The following is a 27,180-nucleotide window of genomic DNA, read 5'->3' as shown; positions in this document are numbered from 1 at the left end:
GCGCCGGCCCTGCGCGGTGGTTGCCACGGTTACCGCGACCCGGAAGTGCCGCCGGGGGGCCATGGCCGCCTCCAGCCCCGAGCCGGCAGCCGCGGCCCGAGGGGGCCCCCGCGGCCCTGCCGCCCCGTGAGGCCTTCCCACCGCTCTCCCGCTATGGCCCGGGGGACCGGTGAGGCGGCCGCGGAGGGGGAGCTGGTAAGGAGTGAGCGGCGGGGAGGAGGAGAGGGCCCCGGGTCTAGGCCTGCTTCGGCCCCGGGCTCGGCTCACGAAACTTTCCCGCGAGGTCGGGGCAAAGCCTTGGAGCACCCCCGGGCTTGCCAGGCCGGCGAGACGGTGGCTCGGAGAGGGAGTGGGATGGCTTTTGCCGTCTCCAGCCTGCGGGACTCTGGGCTCTGCCTGTGTTTTCCTGAGTGACCCGTAGCACGGCACAGAGGTGACAGACTTCCAAGCTGCGCTAAGGAAGGTTTAGGTTGGACATTAGGAAGAATTTCTCCACAGAAAGGGTGATTAGACATTGGAATGGGCTGCCCAGGGAAGCGGTGGATTTGCCGTCCCTGGAGGTGTTTAAGGGAAGACTGGACGTGGCACTCAGTGCCATGGTCTGGTTGGCAAGGTGGAGATCAGTCATAGGTTGGACTCAAGGATCTTGGAGGGCTTTTCCAACCTAAGTAATTCTGTGACTCTGTGATTCTGTATTGGCGTTTGATTCCCACCCCCTCAGCAGCCAGATGGAGGTTTTGAGCCCCTTTGAGAGCCCTCACATTCTTTTGTTGCCTGCTGTAGGTGGCTCTGGTTTGGGCAGTTTTGCAGGAGCAAAGGGGCTGTGAAGGTTACCAAGGACAGTGGTGGGGCTGTTATTGCATGTTTGTGTGCTGGCGAATGTTTTGTTGTTACCATTTATCAAGGCTGAGCATCCCCCATGTTCTCTGATTCCAAACATGATAGCTGCAGTTATGGAGAGAGATATTTTAGAATGAGAGGCCTTAAAATAACAAAATTAATCTGTGTGCGGCAAGGAGCATTGCCTCAGGAAATGAAAAACTGTATGGCCTGGTGTGTGAGGACACATCCCTGCTTGCTCTCAGCCAGCATGACAGGCTGTTTAACCTTCCTCCTGTTCTGCCAGCCAGGGTTTCCAAAAATACTTCATCCGCTCCCCTGCCTCTTACAGGCACAGATCAGCATCTGTCTAAAGATTTGTGCTGAGTGCCACGGGCTCAGCAGCAAGTGGAAAAGGTCTTTCTGTGATGGCAGCATCCAGATAATTTGAAAGCTAAGTGGAAATTATCCTTCAGCTGTGGATATGTTTGCATTTGAGAAGTAGGGAAACTTGTCATCTTCCTTGGGTTTGAGGTTTTTTCTGTCAGCCTAATCACTTCTCCATTTCAATGTAGGAACTGAACAATCCCATAGCACAGCAAGGGTAGGGTGAGCAAGTGAGGAAGGGAACAGCTGAGTGAGTTGCAGCTTAAATGGTGCAGAAATTAATGCAGAACCAGCTGAAGGTTCAGCTGGTGTAATGCTGTGCACTGCAGTGCCAAGTCTCTGTGACTCAAGTGCAAAGTGTCCCTGCTCATGGCACAGGGGTTGAAACTGGATGGTCTTTAAGGTCCCTTCCAACCCAAACCATTCTGTGGTGGTTTGTTTCTGAAGTGACTTTCACAATATCCCAAAACCATTTGTGTTAGAGCAAATGATGCTGGCTTTTGCAGCAAGAACCTCACCATCTTTCAGTGGCTTCAGTGTTTTTGAAAAATGGCTTATTTTTATCTTAAGTAATTGAAAATGCTTGTTTCACTCCTTTGACATTTGAGCAATGCAATGGTTCTTACTATTTGAATTTATTGCACTCCAGCTTTGCTGAATTGTAAAAGTTTTCTGGATGTGTGTTATTACCAGATGTTCAGTAGGAAATGTCCTGTCTCTGTTTCCCAGGGAGATGACAGCCTATCTGTGATAGCCTGCGAGTCAGATACAGAAATGGTGAGTTTTGATTAATGCCCCAAATTCCTGCTGCATCTGTGTGGTGCCTCCTGCTCACCAAGGACCCTTCAGAGAGTAGAGTGAACAGTGGCACTGAATGGGGCTTGATTCACAAACCTCCTCTAATTCCAGATGTAATTCTGGCTTCTCAATTCTCAGCACTGGGGCTGCAAATGATGTTTGGCTTTATTTTGCTGTTCTATCAAGTTATGAACTTAAGTAATCCTTTTGGAGAGTTTTAATGGAATTAAATAACTCCTTCCTTTAGCTAAAAGGTTCTACAGATCAGCCTCTACTCTGGGATCATCTTGAATTTGCTGCTACTCATATTTAATATTGATGGGAAAGGTTGTAGTGTTCTGAGCAAGAATTGACAATTTATCTGTATAATCAGACTTAAGTTGGCACCACCTTAATTCTGGTGACCATTGCTGTGCCCAAATCTGCGTATGCTTAATGCTACTATTTTTCTTTTCTATAGAAAAGGTTTTTTCTTGTTAGAACAAAAGATTTTCGTGGAAAATGGAGATTTGAGCCAATTTTGAGATTACATAGTGAAACCTTAAGAGTTGAATATTTTCAATAGATAAAAGAACCTGTTTCTCTTTCAGAAATTAAGGAAGAAGATTTTTCACAAGCCTCCAAAGTCACCAAGTAAGTGTTCCAAAATTTTTTATTCTGCAATTGGAAAACCAGATACATTTGTGGGACACAGGAACTGGAAGATTTACTTGAGACAATATCTTGTTGTTCTCTTCAGAATTACTCACTGCTGTGTGCAGAGCACACCTATTTGAGATCTTTTCAGTGACCTGTGAAGTCCAGCTTGTATAGGCTAAAATATTGAAGTTTATGGGTTGGTTGTAACTCCTGATTCTCCAGCATAAACTACTTTTTCCTCATGTTATGCCTTCTGATGGCAACCACTCTGAATTTCTTTTTCTCCTTGTCTTTTTGGAGAAATGCTGATACTTGTTGTGTAGAGGGACTCTGGAATTACTGGAGCTCTCTCCCATCGAGTCATAGATCTCTGTGTGTACATTTAGCAGTTCTCTGTTTCATTTGTTGGGTTGGGTTTTTTTCACAGTACAGTGTCGTTATTATTATTAGATCTGCAGTTTTAATATTGGTTTTGTCCTTTTTTTCTGGGGTTTATGTATTTTTGATATATATTTCCATTTACCTTCCTTTTTAGGCTTCCAGTGAATGTTTCAGAGAAGACTTTACCTTAAAGTGTCATTAATAACAATATTTAGATGTGCAGGTATCTTAATGATGCCTATCCAAGCTGTACATGTAAATATTCCCACATGTGTTGAGTCATGCGACTGTCACTATGCATTTTTCTAAGCCTCTTCATTTTTTGGAATTGTATTTTTCTTTATAGTGAGTTTTTTGGGTTTTTTTAATGCGACTGCTCCATTGCTCCATATAAGCCAGTATGGAATATGCTGTTAAATTCTATTTTTGTAAGTAATAGAATTGAGTCTGAGAACTTTGGAGAACAAGACAACAAGAATTTTTGTGACCTTGAGCTTTTGAAGGCAACACTGAGATATTTTCTTTTGCTGTAGAGTCTCCCTACAGCTCGAGCACACAACTGTATCCTAAAAAAGCTGCAGCTTGGCGATCTCTGCAGGGAACGGGCCATGCTTCTTTTGAGAATGCAGCTGTTAAAAACCCAAGGCAGATGTGGCTGGGATCTCTGAAACAAGGTATTAGTATAGAAATGTTGTTTGCATTGATGGATAAAATTCATTGTTGTGGACAGCTTAACATATAAACTATTAAAAATAGATTTGTATTTGATTAAAGGCTACATAGGAATTAATTGCACTGTTATTTATTTGGGTGGTTGGAATTATCTGATCTTGAGCATTGGAATTTATAGAGAGAATAATTGACAGCATCTGGAGCTTTCCATGTTGCATTTGCTCAGAATAACTCCACAAATTTAATTCACAATTATCCCTGATTTTCACATTTTTGTTCCATTTCTGTTGGCAGGAATGAGCCATGCTCTGAAATCAGATGCTGACACGGGGCATATGCGAGCTAACATTTCCAGTAGCACTCCAGAATATTTGAAGGAAGCTCTAGGAATGAAAAAGCCAAAACATTCTCGTTCTTCCAGTAATGGTAAACTCTATACTGGTGTGGTAGATAAAAGTGAATGATCTTTTTTCCCCTCTAAAAACACATATTGCTTAAGATCTTAGCTCCAGTAAAGCAAGAGCCGTTTTAGTTTACTAAAATGTATGTGTCAAAATATGATCCATGAGATGCTTCTTTGAGATTCCTAAATTGGTTAAGGCAGGGATTTCCAATTTTTTTTTTGAGCAATGAATCACTATTAGCTTTCAGAACTTTTGCAAATTGCCATGCATTTGCAGCTGAAAAGGTTGCAAATATAATATGGTTCAATGGGACAGCTGTAGACAATTTATTGTGACTTCAAAACATAGTTTAGGAACCATTGATAGAAACCATCTGCTTGCCTGAAATTCTGTGTAATTGACTCCTTTTACTTCTTGTCTAGAAAGTGTTTTATCATGTGGTTGTGACATTAAAATCAAATGACTTTTATGAGAAGAGCAAACTTTAAAAGTTTTATTCTGCATTTCTTAAAGGAGAACTGTAAACTTTAAAATTCCACTTCCATTTAAAATGACACCTATACTTTTACTGGTAATACACAGTTTCTGGCAACTTTACAAGATGATGCATTTGTGCATGGTAAGCATAAATAGAAAACTGTATTCTTAGAAAGCTTTTGTAAATAATGGATTTATTGGGATGAGAAGACTGCAGTCTTCTGTAAAGTTTGTGTCTTTCTTGAGATGGGTGTTTTAATATAGCACCAGAGAAGAGAAGTAATTAGGAAAAAAATTGGCTACAAAATCTGGCAGAAGTTTCATACAGTAACACTTCCATTTCACCTCCATTTCCAGAATTAATTTCCTTGCTGATTTTTCTTCTTCAAGGAAAGAAAAAAGGCCTAGTTTCCACTCTGGTGCTGTTCTAGATATTTCTCTTTAACTGTAAAGTTTCTGGTTGGTTAAAAATGCCTCTTTTGGATCTACTTATTTTACATACCCCTTTCTGTAGGCTACATTCCTGGAACTCCTGACTACAAAGAGAAAGAAGATATGTATGATGAAATTATAGAACTGAAAAAGGTACAGTTTTTCTGATACTTACATAAAAAGTCATGGCATTGCTCCATCCACCTGTACATGTCGTGGCCTTAACGATCCAGAATACTTTAGTTTCTACAACTTGGGACATCCACCACATTTTTTGCATTTGTAATGTAAGGCTAAACTAAAGCTTGTGTCTGTCTAAGACAATTTCACTGTTCTCACGGTGTGATATGGTCAGAGTAGGCTTTCTGTTGAGGTTAGTGCAGTGTATGAAAGGTGAGGACTGGGCTTGCTGAACACTGGGGTTACCTATAGACAAATACCTTGGCTCTGGTTGATCATTTCTGTTAGATCTTTCTGTTAGATCTTTTCCTTTTATCTTTCTTCTGTCTCCTCCCTAAGCTGTCCTGTCCTGGTGACTGTTCTGGTCTACTGTGATGATTTTGTGGTTTGGCATTTTCTTCCTCTTTTTTCATATCATCTTTGCCATCATAATTGGATTGCTTTTGACATCAAAATGTATTTTCATGTGAGAACTCTGTGTCTTCCTAATTCTGAAATGTGCTTAAGATTTTCCTCCCCTCTTTTAGACAATACAGGCTCAGAAGAATGAGGGATATCGAATGAAAACGAAGCTCCGTCGACTGGAAGAGGAGAACAATAGAAAGGATAAACAGATTGAACAACTGCTGGATCCTTCCAGGGTGGATATTCCTTGTGGGGATAAAAGTGAGGCAAAAGAGTAGGAGTTTGTAGTGTGGTGACTCCTAGGAGTGGTGAGCTGGAATATGAGAGGTGGTGTGATGGGATTTCTGGTCTGTGTATCTCAGACCAGCAGTGCAGCTCAGTTCAAAGGAAGATGGTGCCATGCAGTACAGATAAGTTCATTTAGCACAGATAACTTTAATTCCTGAAGGTAAAATGAAAATGCGGTCTCATTAGGGGGCCACTTTCTGAATATTTTGCCTGGGAGTAGAAGGGAGTTAACCTCTTGCAGGGTGATGGGTTCAAGCAGTCCTGAAACCTGGCCAGGAGGCAGAAGAGCAGCCTTGTCAGGCCCTGACAAGAAGCGTTTGTGGTTATAGTCAGACTTGAATCTTACTGAATTTCCTGTGGCTATCACTTGCTGTGTGCAGACCTACATCTTGGGAGAAATGTGCTAGTAGAAAGCTGTGAGCATAGGGAGTTCAGAATTTCAGCTGTTGGAATGTGAAGTGACTGTGGAGTTGAGTAGGTTGGAAAATTCTGTGGAAAGAGCCAGCAGTAGAATAAAGTAGCAGAGTTGGTCACTTGCTTTCTCTGTGTTATGTTGCAGGGCTCTGAGCTGGCACGAGCTTTGTCAGAGAAGAAGACTGATAATGGATGGGTGAGAGTGTTTTCATTACTTTCTGCTTTCATTTGTCCTTTTTCCTCTTGCTAAGGTGAAACACTGCTAAAGAAATAAAATGAGGTCAGAAAGAATAATCAATTAGGGAATCATGTAACCTTTATCTCTGAAATCAGGAAAGGAGTCAGTAACAAAGATGTAGAATGAACATTATTTTGGGGTGCTTTCTTTGTCATTGTCTTGAGTCTGTTTAGGAAGTATTCTCCCTGTTGTTTGCTGCCTTGAAATTGGCATGGTAATGGGTAATGTTTTTATTTTATGGTTGTGTATACATATTCTTAAGCTGGTTATGTAATCAGGCATCTGATTTCATCAGTGTTCTCTTTTCCACAGCGTAGCAGATGTGTATGATTTACTAGGTACTGAAATATGTAGAAATAAGTGTACCTGATTAGGTACAATTTATATAGACAGGGCAGACTGGAATAGACCTTCTGTGAAGAAACAGATTATTCAAGGACTCATGAGCTCTTTGTTCTTTCTGTAGGTGGTTACTGGATTAAAGCAGAAGATTGTCAAGCTCGAAGAGCAGTGCAAGGAGAAAGACAACACTATTAAGTATGACTTTGAGGGGGCAGGGGGATAGAGGCTTGTATTGGATGAGCTAATAAAGAGAATTGGAAATACATGTTATTTTTCATTTGTGTTCTATTCCTTAAGACATTTTAATAAGCTCCTGAGAACGTATCGGCAATTATAAACCCAGAAATTGTGAGCCACCAGGTCTTGCAGTGTCTTTGCTGATCTGACTGGATTATTTTTTGTATTATTCTATTTTCAGTGAATTCCAGGCAGACATGAAGACCAGTAATTTGGAAGAAGTGAGGTTAGCCATGGAAACCTACTATGAAGAGGTATGTCTGACAGCTCCTTCAGTGGGCATGCAGGACAGGTTTCTTACACCTTAGCAGCACCTGTCATTGGTGGGTTTTCATAGATATTTTCATAACTCCAGCTGTATGTACTAAAAAATGTTTTTCTTCAGGAAGTTGAGTGTGTCAATGAAGAAGGGCAAATAAAGAACCTTACTGTACATCCACAAGTGTAGTGTTGAGACGGAAGCAAATACAACAGTAGCCTGATTTTCAGTGGTGGCATCATTAGCTCTGCTACTACCCAAAGAGTCTTGTTCTGATTTTCACCTAATGAGCAAATGTGTTGCTGTGGAAGCTGACCTTGCTAATGCTCCTTAATGGAATCTGTATTTCACAGGTTCATCGCCTCCAAGTCCTCCTGGCCAAGTCTGAGACTATGAGGAAAAAGTATGTTTAATTCTTCTGAGGCAAATGTTTGCATGCATGTTTGATACACCATTCGTGTCCTACTTTAACTGATGGAAAACTACTACATGGGAACAGTTTTTGTCATTTAGATTGCTGGAGTTGCTTTTTGGTACTGCTTTGGTTGGCTTCACAGCCTTGAAATATGTCTTAGTCACATTTTTTTTGCTTGTAGATAGATCATTTTGTGGATGTGGAAAAATACCAGAGCTATTTAAAAAGTACATGATAGCACTGTAAATTTATCTCTGTTACATCTTCCCTCATAATCATACCTATTCTGGCATCTCTGGTAATTGAAACAAACTCCCTGGATGTTTGGCATTTCATACGTGAGTCAGTTCTGCATCTTGCTCTAGAGTGTGTGCTGCAAAGAAAATGTTCTTGGAGTAAACATTATTTTCCTTTAGTACAGAGACGCAGACTAGTAAGCTGTTGTCAGAGGAGCTCGTTCTAGTACTTGTCACTGGTGTGCAAATGTGGGCGTGGTGGTGAGGGTGAACAGTTTATAGAGGCAGTAAAAGTCAAAGCACAAAGGTAGAAGCAAAGCTCCGCTAAGAGCAAATTAAAAGCATCACTGCAAGTGAGTGTTGTTTGAGCTGAGAAGAGGGTAAGAGTGTCTTGTAGGATAGTAAAATTCGTTACCACACCACTTCAGAATATACTTGACCTCTTAGTGTTAAGTACAGACAACTGTCTTAACACTGGGTGTAATTATTTAGATTGATAGAAACATGTGAGAACTCTTTAGGGTCATTATTTGTACTGCTCCTGTTCCCTAATTCACTGTCACTCGTGGATTGAAAACCGCAATTTGTTTTGTCACTTTTTTAAAAAAATAAATCCTTTGGCTCAGGCATGCAGTGACCAGCCTCTCAAGGCTCTAAGCCATCACACCTGATTTATTTACAGGTGAAAAATAAGTCATCAGGTCTCTTCCTTGTCCTCATTTATTCATAGCTTCAAAAACTGGTGGTCAGGGCAGTCTCTCTCCATTACGTGACTGTCAGTCTCTGCTTGAGAGGCTGAGCACTGAAATAATAAATCATGTTGAAGGTCAGGACTCTGGCACATTGAAAGAGTTGTTTGAGAGTATTTCTTTCATGATGCTTGTCTTCATTAGTTCTGGCTGAAGTGAATGGCATTTGGTTCCTCTTTTTCAGTGTTAATGCTGAGGTATGGTTATTTGTATGTGAAGCTTAGTAAACAGTTGTAGCTAGAAACTAACTTTTCAAGCCATCAAAATGAACTGAAATAAAATTTTTTATTTAGGTTTAGATGAGCCTAAAATAATGTCCCTGAGTGGTATGCTTATGATTTCTATAATTTCTGTCACTGTCCCGTTTTGGTGGTTTGTTTTGGTTTTTACTCTTTTTTTTTTTCCCTCCTGCCTGGGACAGCTGTGGAATAGTCATTCGTGACATCTGGACAGCCTTATTTTGTTTGGTTTTTTTCTTCATTTTAATTTCTAAAAAGATCAGCTAAAAATTCAGCTTTTCACTCTGACACTAACTGTAGGCTGTCTCCCCTTTTACCTTGTGATTATTCCACTGGATGGGATGTAAGATTCCTTCACAAACTGTTCTGTGGTTGTCACTGGCAGTGGCATTTGTTCAAAACCTAAGTCCATCAGTTACTTCAGGCCTTTGTTTCCAGTTGTAAGTTTTTAAGAATTTTCTCATAGCAATAAAGGAAAAATATTTCATCTCACTAAAAATCTGTTTTGTGAACAAACTTTACAACTTTGCACATCTAGAAGCTCAGATTTCTTGCCCCTTTTATTAGAAAAAATTTAAAAATCCCTGTAGTATATTTAAAGTCATTTTAACACCTAACAGGCTTTCCCGTTTCTGATGCCTTTCATTTCCATATTAGATTTATTCTTCAAACCTGTTTCAAATCTCTCTGGGGTTTATAGACACAAGGATAGTTTCTTCTACAGCAGAGCAGCAGTCGTAGTTATCTGAAAATACTCTTGGCTGTTGGATTTGTTCGAGCGTTATTCCATCTCTGTCTATCCCTCTCTCTCTCCCCCAGTCTCAATGTTTGTTAGTGAACAAAAGCAATTCAGAGCCTGCAGGTTGGCTGTCTATGCTGGACAGTTTTTTGGAGGAGTCTCACAGTTGGCTGAAGTCTTTTTTAAATCAGAGGTTCTCAGAGTGCTGGTAAAGCACTGTAAGTTTGGTTAACAAAGCAAACAGAAAATAAGATAACATTCATACAAGTGCCTTTGTTTGTGCAAAGATGGATAGAACAGAGTGGGGGAGGAAGTAAAAGTAGTAAATGAATTTTTGATGTTTGAAAGTATCTTTTTTCTTTGACACAAATTAAAACAATTGCGAAAGTGTTGAGCAAGATGGTCTTTGCATGCTTTTCCAGAAAAGAATAGGTAATTCCCCAAGTAAAAATGTTGAGAAATGTTATTATGGGGGAACTGAGGCTGTCAACTCAGCCAGCTGACTTGAATAGTGAGGCTGCTCCACTCTTTTTAATGCTGCTTCTTTGTTTTCTGCTTTTAAGTTAACTTTCTGGTTTTGACCCCTTTTCCAAGTACAGAGGGCAGAGACACCCAAAAACGACTGAAGGCACTGAATGCTGCTGTGCTGAGACTGTCCAGGAACATCAAGGAATTGCAGGCTGAGAATCGGAAGCTGAAGGAAGATCTGGATCATGTGCTGAGCAGTTCCCCTCCTCCCAGTAAAAAAAAAAGTATGTGCTGGAAAGTTGGTGAATTTGGGGCAAGGGATTTGGGTACATCTGAAAGGTGTGGGACAGCCTGACCCCACCAAAGTAGATATAAGGGAGTTGTTACAGAGGTGAAGATCCAGGAGCGGCAAAGTTGGAATGAGAACTTTCTCTCAGGACTCTCTCTGATTTCTCCAGTCAGACCTGTGTTTCCTCTATTGTTGTCCCTGAGAATTCCAAACTGGAATTGGTAGAGGATTTAACATTTCACTCAGAAAACCCAGAAAACTGCTTTTCAGTGGTTGAAAACTGGTGAATGTGAATGACTTATATTGATTTCAGAGCTAATTAGTTTAGAAGTCAGGTATTTTAAGCCCATTCTCATTTTTTCATTGGTAGATATTTGAAGCTGGGATTCAGAGATCTTTAAATGGTCTTTTGATATGGCCAGAAGTTTCAAAAAGCAAGAACAATGTTGCCCCATGGATGTAGTTACATGTTTAAAACTTTGTTACTGTGTTTAGATTACAGCGAGTGGAGCAGACAGAGGCTGGTGAGGAGGATTTCGGATCTAGAAAAAGTAAGTGCACATAGTTCAGTGGTTTTCTTACCTGTCTGGGAGCAGAAAATGCAGAACCACTGCCTTGTGCTCTTGGCACGTTGTCCTTCAGTGTCTCAGCCTTGTGCATTCTGCCTCATACACATAAACTGCTGCCTGTAGCATGAGCCCTCCCTCCCTGTTTTCTTTTATCATACCTCTTAGATAGAATGCACATTTTAGAATTCACTTCCATTTGATCTTTTATCATGGCCTAAATAAAGTAATTTTGTGCTAAATTTAGTTTTTCCTTTTCTTTTGTGTTTTCCATGTAAATTTACCCTGCTTAGAAAGTGTGTGCCATGGAGAGTACCAGGGTGTCATCAGCTGACAGTGAGGCATCACAAGTGCTTGCTGTGTCATCTTCACCTTCTGTAGACCTGGATCATCCAGCATCCCGACATTTAGACCAGGCTGAAGAATGCTGTCGCCTCCAAAGGCTGGTGAAGAAACTGAAGAGTGATAGGAAGGAACTTCAGAATCTTCTACTCAGTAAAGAGTAAGTGAGACTCTTGTCTGGGATGTCCTTCTGTAGGTGTGAATTATTTCGTTTTTTGTGATCCTGTTATGATGTATGATATTATGATGTAATAAGTACTTCACATGTTCAGCTAAAAAATTAATTTTGAGAATCCCTTCAGTTTTTATTTCAAAAGCTTCTTTCTAATCCTACTTGCTTTGTAAAATTACATTGCAGAAAAAAAGCCAGAGGATGGAAAATGAGAATTTCTGCTTGCTTCTAGCACATTTTTCAAGGCTTATTTTTCAGCCAACCATACTGAAAACCCTTTGAAGGGTTATATGTTTATGCAGCACTTCTTGCTCATATTGTGCTGTAAAAATTTGTGTGTGGTTTGGGTTTTTTTTCAACGTACTTTGTCCTGATCTCCCACTTTCTCCATTTAAACCTGCCCTCTGCCCAAAGATATGCTGTGGCTTCTGTTCTCCCATAAGTGATTGATTTGCAGTTTGTATTGCCTGGATTGGTTTGGTGTGTCAGGGCCTTGGGGCAGGTTAATCTGAGCACTGTGAGCACGGGCATGCACTTTGTTTTGTTTAAAAGGAAAAATTAAACATTTAGTTACTTTACAAATTTGAGAAAACCCAATTTATTTAGAAATTTAAAGAAAAAAGATCTGCTTTGTGGAAGTATGAATGTCTTAAGTCTCACTTAGATTTTTTTTTTGTACCTTTGTAGAGTAGATATCAAGCAGTTACTGCAGGCTAAGGCTGAAGTGGAGCTGGAGCTGCAGAAGTGGCAGAATAAGATGGAAGAAAAGAGTACAGAAGAGCAGACTTTAAGGTAAAATATTTTGTATTAATAGATCCTTTCAGAACAAAAAAAAATCTCTTAAAGTATAACTCTCTTTTGAAGTGGCTCAGAATCTATAGGAGTTCCTCTGAACTGCAAGAAGCTGGGGATTCTTTTAAGCAGAAGTGTTTTGGAGGGATGGAGTAAGTTACTAGGGGAAGAATTCTATAGAGTGCTTTTAGAGGAAGACTAAGTAGTATAGCAAAAATAAGATTTAAATTATAATAAAAATCCATAAGGTAAGTGGAAAAAGCTTTTGTGTTGGGCTCAGACATTTTTTCTCTAGGAAAAAGTTGTACTCTCTTTACCTTAGCCTGTGTTTCTAGACCATTGCCTCTGTGTCATTCCAGTTACTCCCTGTATTCTGTATAACTGTGAGTGACAATCCTGTGCAAGGGAAGCAGAAAAAAAGTGATTTCAATATTGTTTTGTGAGAAAGGACTTCGACTGACAACTATGAAACTGTAGCAGATCAAAATACATTATTAATAGTATCAAGGCTACCACGGTGACCTTGAGACTTCTTAATTTTAACATAAGGCTATCACAGATTGAGAATTGATGTGTCTCTTACTGTGAGAACAGGTATCATCCTGAGCAGTTTCCCTCTTTGCCCTTAAAAAAGAAACCCAAAGCAACCAAGTGTTATGAAATAGGTTCAGTATTTTCAAAGCAGGGTCAACAGAAAATTTCTGTAAACTATAAATATATTTGCTTTTCCAACCCTAGTGAGGAAATCCAGAACCTGACACAGAAAGTAGGGAAACTGGAGTTAAAATTGGAGGAAGAGAAAAGAAAAATGGCAGAAGATACAGTGGAAGAGCTTAATAAGGTACAGCCATATTTTTGTTTGTTTTTTTCTTTTCTCTTTTTCCTGTATCTGCCTGATACAGATTTCAAATGGAGCTGGTAGTCTAAAGAGCTGCTAGTTTTGTTTTTGGAGAGAAACATTAAACCTTGTCATAGAGATAATGATGGTTAACTCCCAATATTAGTTGAAAATAAGTTTTCTCAGTAATAACCACTGCAACTTGGGGAGTTTTTTGAAGCTGTTCTCTCTTAATAATTCTCTGCCTTGCTGTTGCTTTTTTTCTTGTTCAGTGTAATGTTGCAAAGACTTAAACTCTTAAGTGTTTGGGGCTTTTCCGAATACTTAAAAAAAAATTTAAATCTGTGGTTGCTTTTATCTTCTTATAGCATCTGAGGCCAGTGCCTAATTTCAGTCCAATTTTGTAGAGGGAGGGAGGTCTTGTAGGAGTTGACAGTTAGATAAAGGATGGAGATACAGGTAAATGTGCTCACTGGCAGACTGGCAAAAGATAAAAATCCCTTTTCAGTGTTTTTTTCTGCTGGCCAGGTGGTCACTTAGGGCACAAGTGCTGTCCAGTCAGAAAATACTCACTTGCTTTTCTGTTAGCATGGCAGTGAGGTGCTTTTTCATGGGAAGATTTACAGGATGTAGAAGACTAATCATCATGGAAATTGAGGGGGTTTTAATTCTGCTGCTGATGGAACATAATATTTAAGTCAGGAATTAAGGAAGATGTCAATACAATGAAATAAGTAAGTGAACCTCACTTTCAAGTGAAGTTTTCCTGGAGTTGAGGTATTCATAACCTCTTCTTTCTGGTTTTTCTGATACCTAATAAATATATTTGTGCATCTGTTAATCCTGGACAGTCTTAAATGTGGCTCTGTAATCTGTTGGGGGTTTTGTGAAATACGTCCAAATCTGATATCTTTGCAATCTTCTGTCCCCCTTCCAAGTGTGGTACTTGGCCAGTAGAGATGGATGGGCGCTGACAGAGCTGCTTTCAGAGGCACTCTGGCCATGTTAATCTCATTTCACTAAATACTACTTGGAAATTATTACTGGGGATTTTGATTTGCACTTAAAAATAAATAGACCCTGAAATACACATAGTAAAAAATACTAATGAAAATGTCCAGTGCCTTAAGAGGGTTCTGGTTTCTGATATACTGTGCCATTCTGTAGATTCTTTTCTGTGTGTTACAGGCTCATGGATGCTGGAGGATGTTTTGAATACCAAATAACTGGAGTCTTTAAAAACAGCCAACAAACAGCTCCTTTTTCCCTCTGCAGACTATATATATTCTTGGCCAGTAACCATCCATTTATTGAAATGTTCCCATTATTTGTAATTATCACTAAGTTCCTACCAATTTTTCATTTTAATAGTAGGTTGTCATTTTTAATATGACATGATCCATTTGCTAAACTTAAGCCTGTAGCTCGGTGGTTTTAGGTTATAAATAAATCCTTTTCACAGAATCAAGAGGTTTTTTTCAGAGTCTATAAAATCTCTTGTTCCTCTAGTTAAAATTTTACACCAACAAATTAAATTAGTCTTTTAAACTTGCAGTTAACTTTTGGTTGGCAAGTGAGGTATGACAATTAGAGTGGGATAATTAGGGATCAAAAGGATCAAATGGTGAGAGGTGGAATATGCAACCACACCTCGGGAGAAATTACTGGAACAAAATCTTGTTTTGTTCTTGGTTTCTTTCTTTTTCCTCTAATTAATTTCATTAAGATAGAAGAGTAGATTTATGCCAACTTACGCAAGCTTGGTGTCATACAATGGCCAGCTCTCAGTAAGCATAAAGAGATGATTATGGGGCCACAGTTGCCAGGATGAGGCATTAGAGACCTCCCTGGTTAATTGATACTTGTCTTTCCTGGAGAAAAACTGCAAAATGAGGTCACCTGATGTTTGTTCTCAGTCTGTTGGTAACATAAAAATCATTTCTGAGCAAAAAAGCAGTGGGTTAGCAGTGCCTTAGCAATGCATAGAAAAATAATAGAGTGTGCAAATGGAAGCTGTTCCATTCTCATGCCCTGCTGAGGGCTGAAAGCAGGGCAGGGATGTGTTTCACTCTAGGAGTCATCTCCATGATGAGTTTGAATACGAGCAGGGTTCAGAACTCAGAGTTTCCTCTTGAACTTCCTTCTGCCCTACAGGCAGGATGAGCTCTGGTGCTGATTTTCCTGAGTCATTGTAATCTGCTCCCTCACAGCTCCGTGTCTTTACTGTACTAACTCAGAGATTCTCCTTTGCAGGCTCCACCAGTCTGCACAGTTCCAGGCAAAGAAAATCACAGGCAAGAACAAGCAGCCAAAATCATCCAGACATGCTGGAAGATGTACAAAAACAAGGTGAGATTCTCCTATCAGGGAACAGCAAGGACATCCCCCTCTGAATCTGACTGTTGTTTTAGCATCTATCCACACATCTTGAAAGATTAAAAGATTTTATTTCCTTGAGTTTGGCAAGGATTGGGACAGATGTTTCTGTGTCTTTTAATTATTGGGAAAATTTGGAAAATCTTTAATAGCTAAAGCTTTTATATATTTGTGGCATTAACATGGGCATTTTTCATTTCAGAAAGAAGAAATTGCTCTGGATGAGGTGAGTGTGTTTATGACACCCAACAAAACAGTACAACAGATTTAATTTGTATCAAAGTGCAAACAAATAACTTCAAAGATGTTTTACCAAGATAATATTTGTTCTTCACACTGGCAGTAATCTTCCTTCTGACATCCTGATTTTGTTTCGTATGTTTTGTCAGTGTTTGCCTTTTGGTTTCCAATTTTCCATACTTGGTACCTTCTGCAAGATGAAATCTTCTGAAAATTTTGAACAAAATCTGATACCAACAGACAGGAAAGTTTTTCTGAATGAGTTAATTCTAATCATGATTTAATTTTCATTTAGATGAATCTTCAGAAAGACTTGAAGTAGGATTTGAAAACTTTTGCTAAGGAGAAATGTCTGTGAGAATTATGAAGACATTGACAAGTTTGTCACACAAATTCACCTCTTGATAAATCTTTTGCAGAAAGATTTTGATTAAACTGGGTTTTTTTCAAATAGCATGGTGTAGCATCTTACCCTTGTTTCTTCCAGAACATTTAAAATCCCACTTTCAGAAATTAGAACTAAATCTAACCACGTGACACAAACATGCTGTTCTAAATGCTTTTTGTTGATTATAACCCAGTAAAATCTCTGAGGGGAGTGAAAGGCCTTACATTCAGTGTAATCACCACAAGGTCTGCCAGGCTTGGCTTGGTTTCTGATTGTACCAGAGCATCTCAGAGCCCTCTGGGTAGCCAGAATCTAATGTGGGAATGGGAGCATGGTGCTGTGTTGGTGCAATATGGACTGGTGTTGGCAGCTAGAACTTCACTGCATTTGATAGGATCAGCCCTGAATGTCTCCCAGATGGAATTTAAACCCCAGAGCTGACCCTGAAGGTGGAATGTCTGTGGGTTACCTTTCAGAGGAGCTAATGGCTACTTCTCTCCATGCCAGGCAGTTGTTCTGCTCCAGGCAGCCTTCAGAGGACATTTAGCTCGACAGAAAGCGCTGCTGGATAACAGCGTGCCTGATGCAGAGTCTCGCACCGAGGTAATTGTGGGGGCAGATGGGTATCCCAGCATCACTCTGTGTTTATCTTGCAGTGTAAAGGACTTTACTTCCAGGCTTAATTTGTTCATCACCTGGTGATTGTTTCAGTGTGCTGGTTGGCAACACCACTGTAACTCTAGAAAGATACTGAGCTCATTCCCTGGCTTCCCTTCTTACTTTCTTAGAAGCAAAGCTGTGACTTCTCAGCCTTGTAGCCTTTTGTTTTTCCCTGGTTCTCCCATCAGATAACACACCCTTTAACTGGTTAATTTGGAGTGCTGTTGAAAACTACCTGCTCTCGAGTGTTCACTACTGCATCACTAGTAATAGATAAACTTTTTTCACTGAACTTCAGAAGTAAGAATCTGGAAAGCATCTTTTATTGGGTTGAAAAGTAAAGGGCTCTTGGTGTGGCATGCTCAGTCCAAGACTTGGCATCCTCTCTCATGTCCAGTTTATTTAGTTCAGAATATGAAAAAATTTCCTTACCAGTAAAACATTCAGTTTCTGTAAATCATTTGCCAAGTATATAAATATCCTTTGGACTTCTGGCAGGCTATAGTTAATTTGTAATTCTCCATCCAGATTGTCCATCTGATTGCACTTTACATGCTCTTTGATTCTGGTAAGCTGGCCCAATGTAGGAGGACTGAATACTTGGCTTGATACAAGCAGAAGATAAATCCATTATGAAGGTTCTCTTACCAACTTAATCTTCAAAAGGTTTCCTTCCTGGAAAATAAATGAACTTTCCTTGCAGGTGTCTGCTGTTTCATTAATTGAATGCTGATGCTTCAAAGCTTATGTGATGATCAGATTTGCATTTCCTGCTGATTTAGTCTTACAGAACCTTAAAAACTGCAGACCAAAAGATGGGGATGTTTGTTCTACTGCCAGTTACATAGTCAAGAGTGAGATTGTGAAAGGTTCTATCGAGCTTCTGTGCAATCTGTAAATGGTCAGTTTTCTTTAATCTGATTGCTTTGCAGAATTCCTGCCTGTCTTCCACATCAGAATCCTTGAGCTTTTCTTCTGATTGCAAGGAGAGAGTTGAGATTGTGACGTTCATCCAGTCCATTTTCCGGGCTCACTTAGCACGTACAGGACTGCTTCAGGAGAGGTAAGTGAGGAGTAGATACTTCTGCAACATGCAGTAGCAAAATCATTTTTATTGCAGGAAAGGAGTGTTTTTTTAATAGAATTTTAGTGTGGGTTCCTTGACAGAGAAGGAGAACAAGGCCATTGTTACGAAAAAGACAAGGGAGAGCTTGTTCCTGAGAAGATTCAAAAGATGTGCAACTAAAAGGAGCTTTGTGGCAGCAGGAGTCTTCCCCTCTCCGGCTGCATGTTCTGTTCCATAGCAGTGAGTGAAAGTAAAGTAAAATAATTACTCTGTGGAACAGAAAGGTTACTGTTGCTATCACACGGATTGCTGATACATTTGCTTAATGTGTGAATCTGAAGCCCTGACATGTGCAGGTGAAGGGTTATGCGGAGGAAGAAGAGGGAAAAGCTACAATGCCATCAAGTGACTTAGCTCAGGCAGAGTGCAGTGATTTGATTGCTGCTTGGGTTTATGGTGACTCTGTCTTCAAAAATACTTCCTTTCTCTCCAGGGTTTACTGCTCTGAAAGTTTTTAATGTTGGCTGCCATGGTTACAAGGAGAGTTAGGTGGCTGTCACCTCACTTTAGTGTCTGGGGTCACTTCTGCAGGTGATAAGGCAGCAATGCAAGAAACTCCTCAGCACACTCTGTGAACGCTGTTCTGTGCCTCATGTTATGAATGTGTGTCTCTTTGCAGGCCCTCTGTGCCCAGTGCCCCCAGTGGGAAAGCAGATCCTGCAGTTTACGTCACAGAGAAGAAACCAGTCTCAGCAGCACTCCAGAGACCTTCAGTCCTCACTTCTCCTCTTCCTGGTAATGTCCCTCCCCTGTGTTCAAAAGTCTGGGTGTTTTGAGTGGGTGCATGCACAGTTTTGTAAAGAACATCTGCATGTGCACACACATGTGCAAGTGCATCCTTGTACTCCATGTGTGGCTTTATTTGGTGACATGTTGCTTCTACTGGCACATGCAGTTCCCTACATAAAAATTAAAAGCTCTGACAGTCTCAGCACCAGCTTCTTCACAGTGCTTTGTCTGTTTGTCCCAGCTGTGGTTTGGAGGGTCTCTCTGGTGTGAGTGGTAATTATTGAGGGAACATGGTGTTCCCCTGTATTGCCTCTCTGCTTCCTTTTCAGCCCTGTAGCTGGAGTAGGGTACTTCCCATCACATTTTGGGCCCTTAGCCATAGACAAGCTGAGAGCATTTCCACAACCCTGACTTAGTTTCTGCAGAAGACAGACAGACATCTGCTAGAAAGAGCCATCCTAGGCAGCCATGTGCATTTAGTCACGTTTTTTTCAGCAGTCTTCAGTTGCTGCAGTAAGGGGAAAAATGAAGTCCTGGATAACCTTGCCAGCAAGTACTACTGTAATACAAACTGAGAAAATCTGTCTCTTTTATGGCTCTTGTGCCATTTGGTTTTCTTCTTGAGTTCTTTATTTGTGAGAAGATGGAGTTAAAGCCAAAGAGGCTTTTAAGGAGGATGTTAGAAGTACTGAGTAAGAAAGGCAAAACAATGCTGCAGATAAGATGGCCTTAGACATGCAGCTTCAAAGGAGTTAAATTGAAAAAGGCTGGTTCTGTCCAGAGTGGGATATTTTAGGCTTTTATGGACCACCTGGGGAAAAAAGGAGCAACTTTGAGTGTGACCTGAGAAACACTGACTTGGTTTTTTTGTCAGTGAAAAGCTGCCAGTCCCTGCAGACTTGCTCAGAGACAGAGAATGCTGTAAGCAGTGAGGCTGTTTCTCTAAGATAGGTGGGGAATAAGCCAGATTTGCAGGAGTTGTGAAAACAGAGGTAACACTTCAGTGGAAGAAAATGTGTTTAAGAAACTTCACTGTGTTCCGTATTTCCATGTTCGGAGGCATGTTCTACTCTGTGAAAGGAGTAGGTAGTACTTGCTTCTGAAGATGTTTGAGTTTTGAGTGACTTTAATTATGTTTGGTGATAGTATCCAGAAAAAAAAAGTGCTGCAGCACCCTGTTTTGCCTGAGCTCTACTGGAGTAGTGACTATTGGCATGCTCACTCTAAAGCCAGAGCAAAACAGTTGTGAAATTCTACTCAAAGAGAAAGAATCCCATAAATATGCTTAGTCCTTCTAAGAGCCAAAGAGGAGTGTAAGGTGAAGCTAGGCTGTACTGGACTAGTACAGTCATATGAATACCAGCAGAGCACAGTCACTGTCTAGCTATGAAGTCTCCTAAGCTAAGTTTTATTGCAGATTATGATGACAAGTTGATGAGTGAAGAAGTTCTGGAATAGTTTATACTGGAAGAGAGAGAAAACCATACTTCAAACTTTCTTCCTTGCAGGCCTTTACTGGTGAATATCAAAAAGGAACGATTGGGAGCAGAGCAGGTTTTGTTTGCCACTGATTTTATGAATGTGGGAGGTGTTTTCAAACTCTGGGATGGGGACAGAATGTATCCAGGTGGATTGTGGAGGGGCACACTGGGGATGTGCTTCTGGAACTGCACAGCTGCCCAAGAGACTGTGTGGCACTGAGCTCTCTCAAGTGTTAGGTCCTGGTGCACTGGAGTGTTTAACCAAACTCTCCCAAAAGATGAATTGGGAAAAACCTCCCAGAGGAAGGAGAGCATTCTGGTGTAAATGCAACCCCTCAGTGATCTGTTTGGTTGTTTGCCATGTGATTTATGTAGCTTAAACTAAAGTTAACTAAAAGTCCACCCCTGGCATTCCAAGCTCATTGACTGATACAAAAATCCGCTGGCAAAATGGGGGTTTGATGGTAAATTGGGATTTCAGTGGTCATCCTGCAGCTTGGAAAGGACATGAGACAAGGAGCTTGTTGAGTAGCTGAGTAATTTAAAAGCAATCAAATTCTTCTAGCTTTAAATCATGCAGCTGTTGAACAAGTTCTTTCTTCATTTGTCCCAAGTCCAAACTTGCATTTCATGACCTCTGGGTCTTAAAATGATTTTAAGCTTTCAGTCAATGTCTATATTGCAATAAATCATTTCAATTCACTACCCTTTTGGCATTATTTTAAGAACAATGGGGAAGATGAAAATGTGTTTTAAAATACCTTACACCTCTGCTAGAATAAGTGTATATAATCCTGGTCTGGCATTGCAGACTTGTAATTCACTGTTTGCATCAGGTTAGATGTCTCTGTGTTTTCTAGGAAAAGAAAAAAATTAATTAAAAAAAAATAAGTGTATTATTCAGTGCTGCTTTGCTTGCTTTCAGAACCTGAAGATTTTATAAAGCCATTTCTGCTATTTCCCATGAAATGAAACAGGTACTAACAATTCAGTCTGTGAAACTTTGTGTTTTGTTCTGTCAGGGGAGTGACAGGAAGGAAGAATATGTTCTGTACATGCACAGCAATCTTGATTAAGGGCAGTGTTTTACTTTGCATATTACTGATCACTCTGGCTGCAACTGTTAACTTCATTTCAGGCTTTTTTGGAATCTTAGTGAATTTACATATAACTCTTAACTCTTACCAGGGCTTACCCTTCACAAGCACAAAGATAAAGCTGATACCAAACTGAAAATGAGGACAAGAAAATATCATATGTCAAGAGCAGGATATAATCAGGAGTCATTTGGATAATACTAAGCTGTTTCATGTATAATTCATGTTTATTCTTGGAGTTGCTTCTTCTGGTTATCAAGCCTGGTTTTGGCAGTTCCTTTTGCTCCTCCGTATCACCAGTACTACTGTCTCATAAATCTCCCTGAAAAGCTCTGACATTATGTGTTGACTGGTGCAGAGAAGAATTTCACTTAACTAGAAAATGATGTGTTTCCTTGCTTTTGTAGGCTGAGGCCAATGTAATGGCCTCCCTGCATCCCCCTTGCCATTCACAGGCTCTGTCTGTCACTCTTTTCCTATTCCCAGGCCACTTGTGGTCCCCTTTCTTTATTCCACATTCCAGTTTCTGTGTTATGCCTGCTCTTCCATACCAGGAGATCTTTTTCCTGTGTCAGGAATCTCTTATTTCGCTACAAGACCCATGGCAGGTCTGTTCTCCCTGGGTAATATTCTCTGTGTGCCCCCCAGTTCAGGTCAGAACCTCAGACTATGGCTTCGTGCCTGTTTCCTCATTCTACCACTGATTCTCTTGATTTGTTTTCTTCTCTGGGAGAGTGTTTTCAGAGAATTTCTGTTTGAAAATGAAAAATAAGTGGAGCTGAGGGAGAATATTGTGCTAGAAGGTATTAATAGCTGAGGGGAGGATATTGTGCTAGAAGGTATTAATAGCAGTCATGATTTAGTTCCTACATCTCTTGCACAGGGGTTATAAGCTGCTGGTTTTGCTCTTCATGTGTCAGGGACTTTCTGCATATTCATTTTACCTCTCTGATTGTCCAGTGTTCACTGGAATCATCAGGAATATCTGTTCACACCCTGAACACTTATTCAAACTTTGGAGTAGATGAGATGCCTAGAAACACATCCAGAAAAATGGCAAAGAAGCAAAATTAAAAATAAAGGGAAAGACCCCAATGGTGTGGTCACTATTTTTATTGTCATTACAGTAGAGCAGCGTGTGAACAATATTTGGAGTATTTTACATGTATAAGGGTTAAAGACAGTGACTGAGAGCTTCTGTCTTTGTTTGTATCTATTTTCCTTTGTTCCATCTATACCTGAGTCAAGTTCTCATTGTGACCTTTCTGCTTAGTTAAAGCTTTGGTCAATTTTCCTTTTCTGGCCATTCAATAAATATTTGGTTGTGACCTGCCTTGGTTTCGGTATCAAATGGCTTTACTTGGTGTGTGTAACCCCTTGCAAAGATTTAAAGGCAATAAGACAGCTCATGCATGGTCAGTGTGTCAGCTCAACCCTTGCTGTGCACTCTGGTTCATTAAAGAGGAACAGAAATAGCTCCATGCAGAAAAAGATAGATCAGAGTCATCCATAACTGGATAACTCCAGGTAAGCTTGGAAACTTAATGGCTCAGAAAATGCCACACTTGCCACAAGGGCTTGTTTTGGTCAGTGTTGTTTGTTAATGACCTTGTTTGCTGTAATCATTTCAGGCAGGTCCTCCTCTGCTCCCTCCGTGGCCCTGGATGAGGCTCACTCCGATGACTCCGATGACGTTGTCATTGTCCCTCCCTTGCTGCAGGTGAAGAAAAGCTACACCCACTTCTAAGGTTTGGTAACAGGGTCTGGTGGTCTTGAATTATTTGATTCACAAACAAAACTATTTGTACCAAGATCAAGCATATCAAAGATGGAAAAGGGGGGAATATCAGCCCCTTTTTAATGACAGTTGACGTGATTTCAGCCATAAATGAGTAATTCTTTGGCAGGTTGTCTCTGCAGACTTTATGGCTAAAAGCCACTGGCTGACTGTTAACCTTACCCTCCTGGTACAGAGAGTTTGGATTTAAAAACATAACCAAAACACTTTAATAATGTTTTGTTTCACAATGTGGATTATAAATTGAGTTGTCAAATTCAAATGAAAGCAATAAAGCCTTAAGCTATTTCATGTCAAACAAAGTTTTGTTTCAGGTCAACTAAAATAATTTGTTTAATCAGAAAGTGGCCAATGACATAACTCCAGTTTTTAGCCCGTGTATGCAAAGGGATTCAACTGGTATTTGTTATCTGTGCTTCACAATTTAAAATTTTTACTGTATCGTATTTTAATATCTTTTTTGTTTATTTTTATACTGAACATTTACAGTCTGTGCAGACCTTGTAAAGGCTTTTAGAAAGCCATTTCTTTGTCATAGGGCTATTCTAGGCCTACTGTATCAGCTGGGATTTCTTATTTATTGACCTTTTCCACGTGTGTGTATGATGATATGTGTAGTACTGTTTTGTGCTGAAATGTCTGATGACATAATCAGCTTTTTGGATTTGTCAGGGCAGGAGTGTGCTGTGAAGGGATACCCTTGTGAGCGCTTTTTCTGCTTGAAAAATCACCCTGCAAAACACAGTTACATGTGTTTTTCAGGGCCAGCTCTTAATATGTGAAAACACTTGACTTAGAAGATAGAACTGTCTGGAACGTTCACCTGACTACATTGCTCATACCTAATCCATGCAGTTTGGTTTGGGAGCAGAAGTGGTAGGTTGGATTATACAGAAATTAGGACTGCATCCAGAAAAAGCACTCAGAATATCATTATCCATGGAAAGACCAAAGACCTGATGGGCTGTGGAGGATAAAGTCACAGGGGTCTTTCCTGATCTTCTCTGCAGACTGTACTTTTTGACTGGATAGTTCCTACTGTTGTACCAACATCCTTCAAAGACATTGAAATGTGTGGGGTTGTTTTAAGGTGAACCAGATAAATCATGATACTTATTGAAAGGGGAATTTAATTTTACAAGCACACAGTGAAGGTTTTCTGGAAACACTAATGGTTTCTTTGTCATCAAAGAGTAATAAAGTCTCCTGTAAACAGAAAGCACACTCTTATATTTAAGATTTTTATCTCCTTTTCTTTTCTAAATTAAAAATCAGTCACCACAGTTTCTCAGAATACCAATAAGTCAGGGCTGTCTCAGTTCTGTGATTTCAATGAAACACTATCTGAGGCTTATCATAGTTTGTGCCAGTACTTGCAGCCAAAGAGGAAACTGGATGGCTGCAGCACAATGCAGCTGATTTCATTTAATCCCATCGGTGGAAACGCTGCCTGTGCTATTTCCAAAGGCAGTTTTGGGAGCTCTCCATACCCAAAGCAGTCTGAAGAATGTCATTTGCACTCCCAATGGGTAAATTTTTCCTGCTGGTGCTTTGGTCACGTGACTGTCATCTGCAGGAAGGATAAAAAAATATACATAAAATAAAAGGGTTAGAATCCTTTTGGTAGGAGCTGAGATCTGTTTCCCTCTTTTTCTGGAAGTCATGTTAAGAAGAAAGGTCATTTTGCTAAATGCAAAAGCAGTGCTGGACTGTGTTGTTGTGTATAATATTTCAGGTCTGTAACTGTGACTCTGTCATGGATCTCTCCAGAGAGTAACCAGAGATGAGGTCTGGCACATTAAGGAGAGAGTGTGTAATGTGTCAGGACCAAGACTGCTACCAAATACTGCCTAGCTGTCATCCTATAGGGAAATACTGGGGCAGCAAATACAATAGAGAAAACATTCTTTTACTTTACTGTGCTGTAATGAGCAATATGACAGTATTAGGAAGTTGATACAGAGCTTGATACAGTGTTTGATCTGAGCATGTGACCAGCAGTAGCACTGTCAGTAGACAAATTCTGGGATAAAGGGGAGATAGTACCTTGGAATGACCCAGACACAGGCAGAAATCAGGGTGGAAAGGAGCAAGTGTTTCCTGGGGTAAATGAAAATGTGTATAAACTTTCTAAATTTGGGGTTGCTATCCTAGCTATCTGATACTAACCTTGAGCTGGGCTTCAAACCCATATCTTTACTTTGGAAGATAATTATGTGCTCACTACACATCAGAAGTTTGGTGTGGTACAGTAGGAAGAGAAACCTCCACAGTGTTAGCCCTACATGTTGTTGTGTTGCACACTGTGATGGAATGTGTTGAAGGGAGTAGTGCTTGATGCTAGGTTTTGTTCTGTGGTTATCTATCTGAATGCCAGCACCCAGAAATCTGGGAAGAAGTGTGGCATAAAGAAGGAAGAAAAAGTTAATTTTTGAATAAATGGCATTTTTCCTCAACAGGGAGCTGAGGACAGTAAAAATCAGCATGGCTCAAACCTGCCAAGATAGGCCCAATACAAACACACTGTTTCTGACAAATGCCTCTGTAGAAAGCCCTGGAAACCTTGTGGGAGTGTCAAGGTCTTGAATTAAAATTAAACTCCCCTGTACCCTATGTAATCTAAAAGCACACTTTCCATTCTGTTGATAAGGAATAATGTTTCTGACTTAAAACCTTCTGCAGTTTACAGCAGTGTTTAGTTAGAAATTGTGTGTGAGTACAGAGATCTGACTTTAATGGGACATTATCTCTCTTGATCTCTTTTTGCCCTTAAGTGCCTTTGCCTGTAAATCTTTACTGAGGCATCAAGACCTGAAAACTGTATTGTTTCCTGCATAGCTATGAAAATAATCCCTGCACAGGCAACTTCTAATGTAGTCAAAATGGAAAAGGATTAATCTTGGCACATGAGAGCACCATTTTTATGATCTTTTTAATATTTAGAATTGTGCAAGTATTTTATGTAATTTATTTTGGGATGTCTGAAAAGCGAAAACAATTGCAATGTATTTTCTTTGAATTGTTGAATTTTGGAATAAAGTTTATAACTGAATGTTGATGTGTTTGTGCTGCTGCTGCTATATTTTCATTGCCTCTCTGGCTTCTGCTGCATGCTCCTGTATTCTCTTTACACCTGGGCTGACCTTTTACCCCTTCCTGCGTGGACAGTAACAAGATAACTCTGAAACATGTGGGGTATGAAATTTCTTCTAGTACAGGTTCAAGGTTGTCCCATCAGGAATGAGCAATGTTCCTGACCAAAGCCTGGTGGAACTGAAAGAGGTGATGGGTTTTTGCTTTAAAAAACTGTCTGGCAGCAGCTGAGGGAGAGCGGGAGACTACAGGGTTCAACTGTCCAGTTTACTGACAGTGTATCCCCCCACCTCGGTTACTGTTGCTGCTTGTGAAGCTCTGGAAGGAACTGGGACATCAGAATTCTTTTCTAGGTCCACTGAAAAAGCCTTTAAGAACTCCCTAAAAGACCTTATGCTTGTTTATGGAAATAGAAGACCCTGTTAACTGCTGTGAAAACATGGGAATCCTGCAGTCATCCTCCTGTCAAGCAGAGTCCTTTGTGTAGGACTACAACAGCTATGAGAGTACAAGATGAAACAATCTGTGTTTGATGATTATATTAATTAAATTTCATTTTTTTTATTCTTTCCTCTCTGCTCTACTGGCATATTCTCTGGATTTCTTAGGAAAAACTTCAGTTTTAAATCTTAGAGGTAATCCACGAGGCATGAATGGAAAAATCTGGTATGATTTCTTGGAGCAGACTAGTCTTGAATTCAGTTGAAAGCAATTAAACATTTACACTTAGTTGTATTAAACCATAATTTGTCTTCAGCTGAAGTTGGAATGCCCTTACTCTTGCAAGCTTTGCAGCATCTCTGTGGTAGGTTTGTCAGCTAATGAATTGCTTTCCTCATACGAACTTTTTAAGGGGAGAAGAGAGTTTCATTCAAGGGGCGTCATTAAGATCTGCAAAGAGCAAAATTCCCATGTTAGACTCCAGGTTAGTAGGGGAGGTTTTTCAGGCATGGTTGGTGGTCAGGTGCTGCATCA

At 40.2% G+C, this 27,180-nt stretch overlaps 1 protein-coding gene across 2 annotated transcripts; it reads left to right on the top strand.

Moving 5' to 3' along the window:
* Nucleotides 1–46: 46 nt before the first annotated feature.
* On the top strand, nucleotides 47–26,164 carry IQCE (IQ motif containing E). Of its 2 annotated transcripts, none has more exons than XM_048320707.1 (22): nucleotides 47–195; nucleotides 1,936–1,983; nucleotides 2,595–2,637; nucleotides 3,558–3,698; nucleotides 3,991–4,122; nucleotides 5,092–5,162; nucleotides 5,717–5,830; nucleotides 6,442–6,492; nucleotides 7,001–7,071; nucleotides 7,295–7,367; nucleotides 7,726–7,775; nucleotides 10,345–10,502; nucleotides 11,003–11,058; nucleotides 11,367–11,575; nucleotides 12,275–12,379; nucleotides 13,118–13,220; nucleotides 15,471–15,566; nucleotides 15,796–15,819; nucleotides 16,729–16,824; nucleotides 17,814–17,944; nucleotides 18,627–18,742; nucleotides 22,946–26,164. In XM_048320707.1, exons 1-22 carry the CDS (start codon nucleotides 154–156, stop codon nucleotides 23,059–23,061), a joined length of 2,046 nt encoding a protein of 681 aa, XP_048176664.1. In that variant the 5' UTR covers nucleotides 47–153; the 3' UTR covers nucleotides 23,062–26,164. The 2 variants fall into 2 exon arrangements, with proteins under 2 accessions (XP_048176664.1, XP_048176665.1); XM_048320708.1 differs by lacking the exon at nucleotides 47–195 and adding an exon at nucleotides 3,179–3,452 and having other exon boundaries at nucleotides 1,946–1,983.
* The last annotated feature ends 1,016 nt before the right edge of the window (nucleotides 26,165–27,180 follow it).

Source organism: Corvus hawaiiensis, chromosome 16 (assembly GCF_020740725.1).
Source record: "Corvus hawaiiensis isolate bCorHaw1 chromosome 16, bCorHaw1.pri.cur, whole genome shotgun sequence".
NCBI classification, from domain to species: Eukaryota; Metazoa; Chordata; class Aves; order Passeriformes; family Corvidae; genus Corvus; species Corvus hawaiiensis.
This window is presented reverse-complemented; position numbering and strand designations above follow the sequence as displayed.

What these genes read in the sequence shown, in the direction of transcription:
- IQCE (XM_048320707.1), top strand. Translation starts at nt 154, where the DNA reads ATGGCCCGGGGGACCGGTGAGGCGGCCGCGGAGGGGGAGCTG. An exon ending in CGGCCGCGGAGGGGGAGCTG is followed by an intron (nt 196 to 1,935) that starts GTAAGGAGTGAG and finishes TCTGTTTCCCAG; the next exon opens with GGAGATGACAGCCTATCTGT. An exon ending in CAGTGGAAGAGCTTAATAAG is followed by an intron (nt 13,221 to 15,470) that starts GTACAGCCATAT and finishes TCTCCTTTGCAG; the next exon opens with GCTCCACCAGTCTGCACAGT.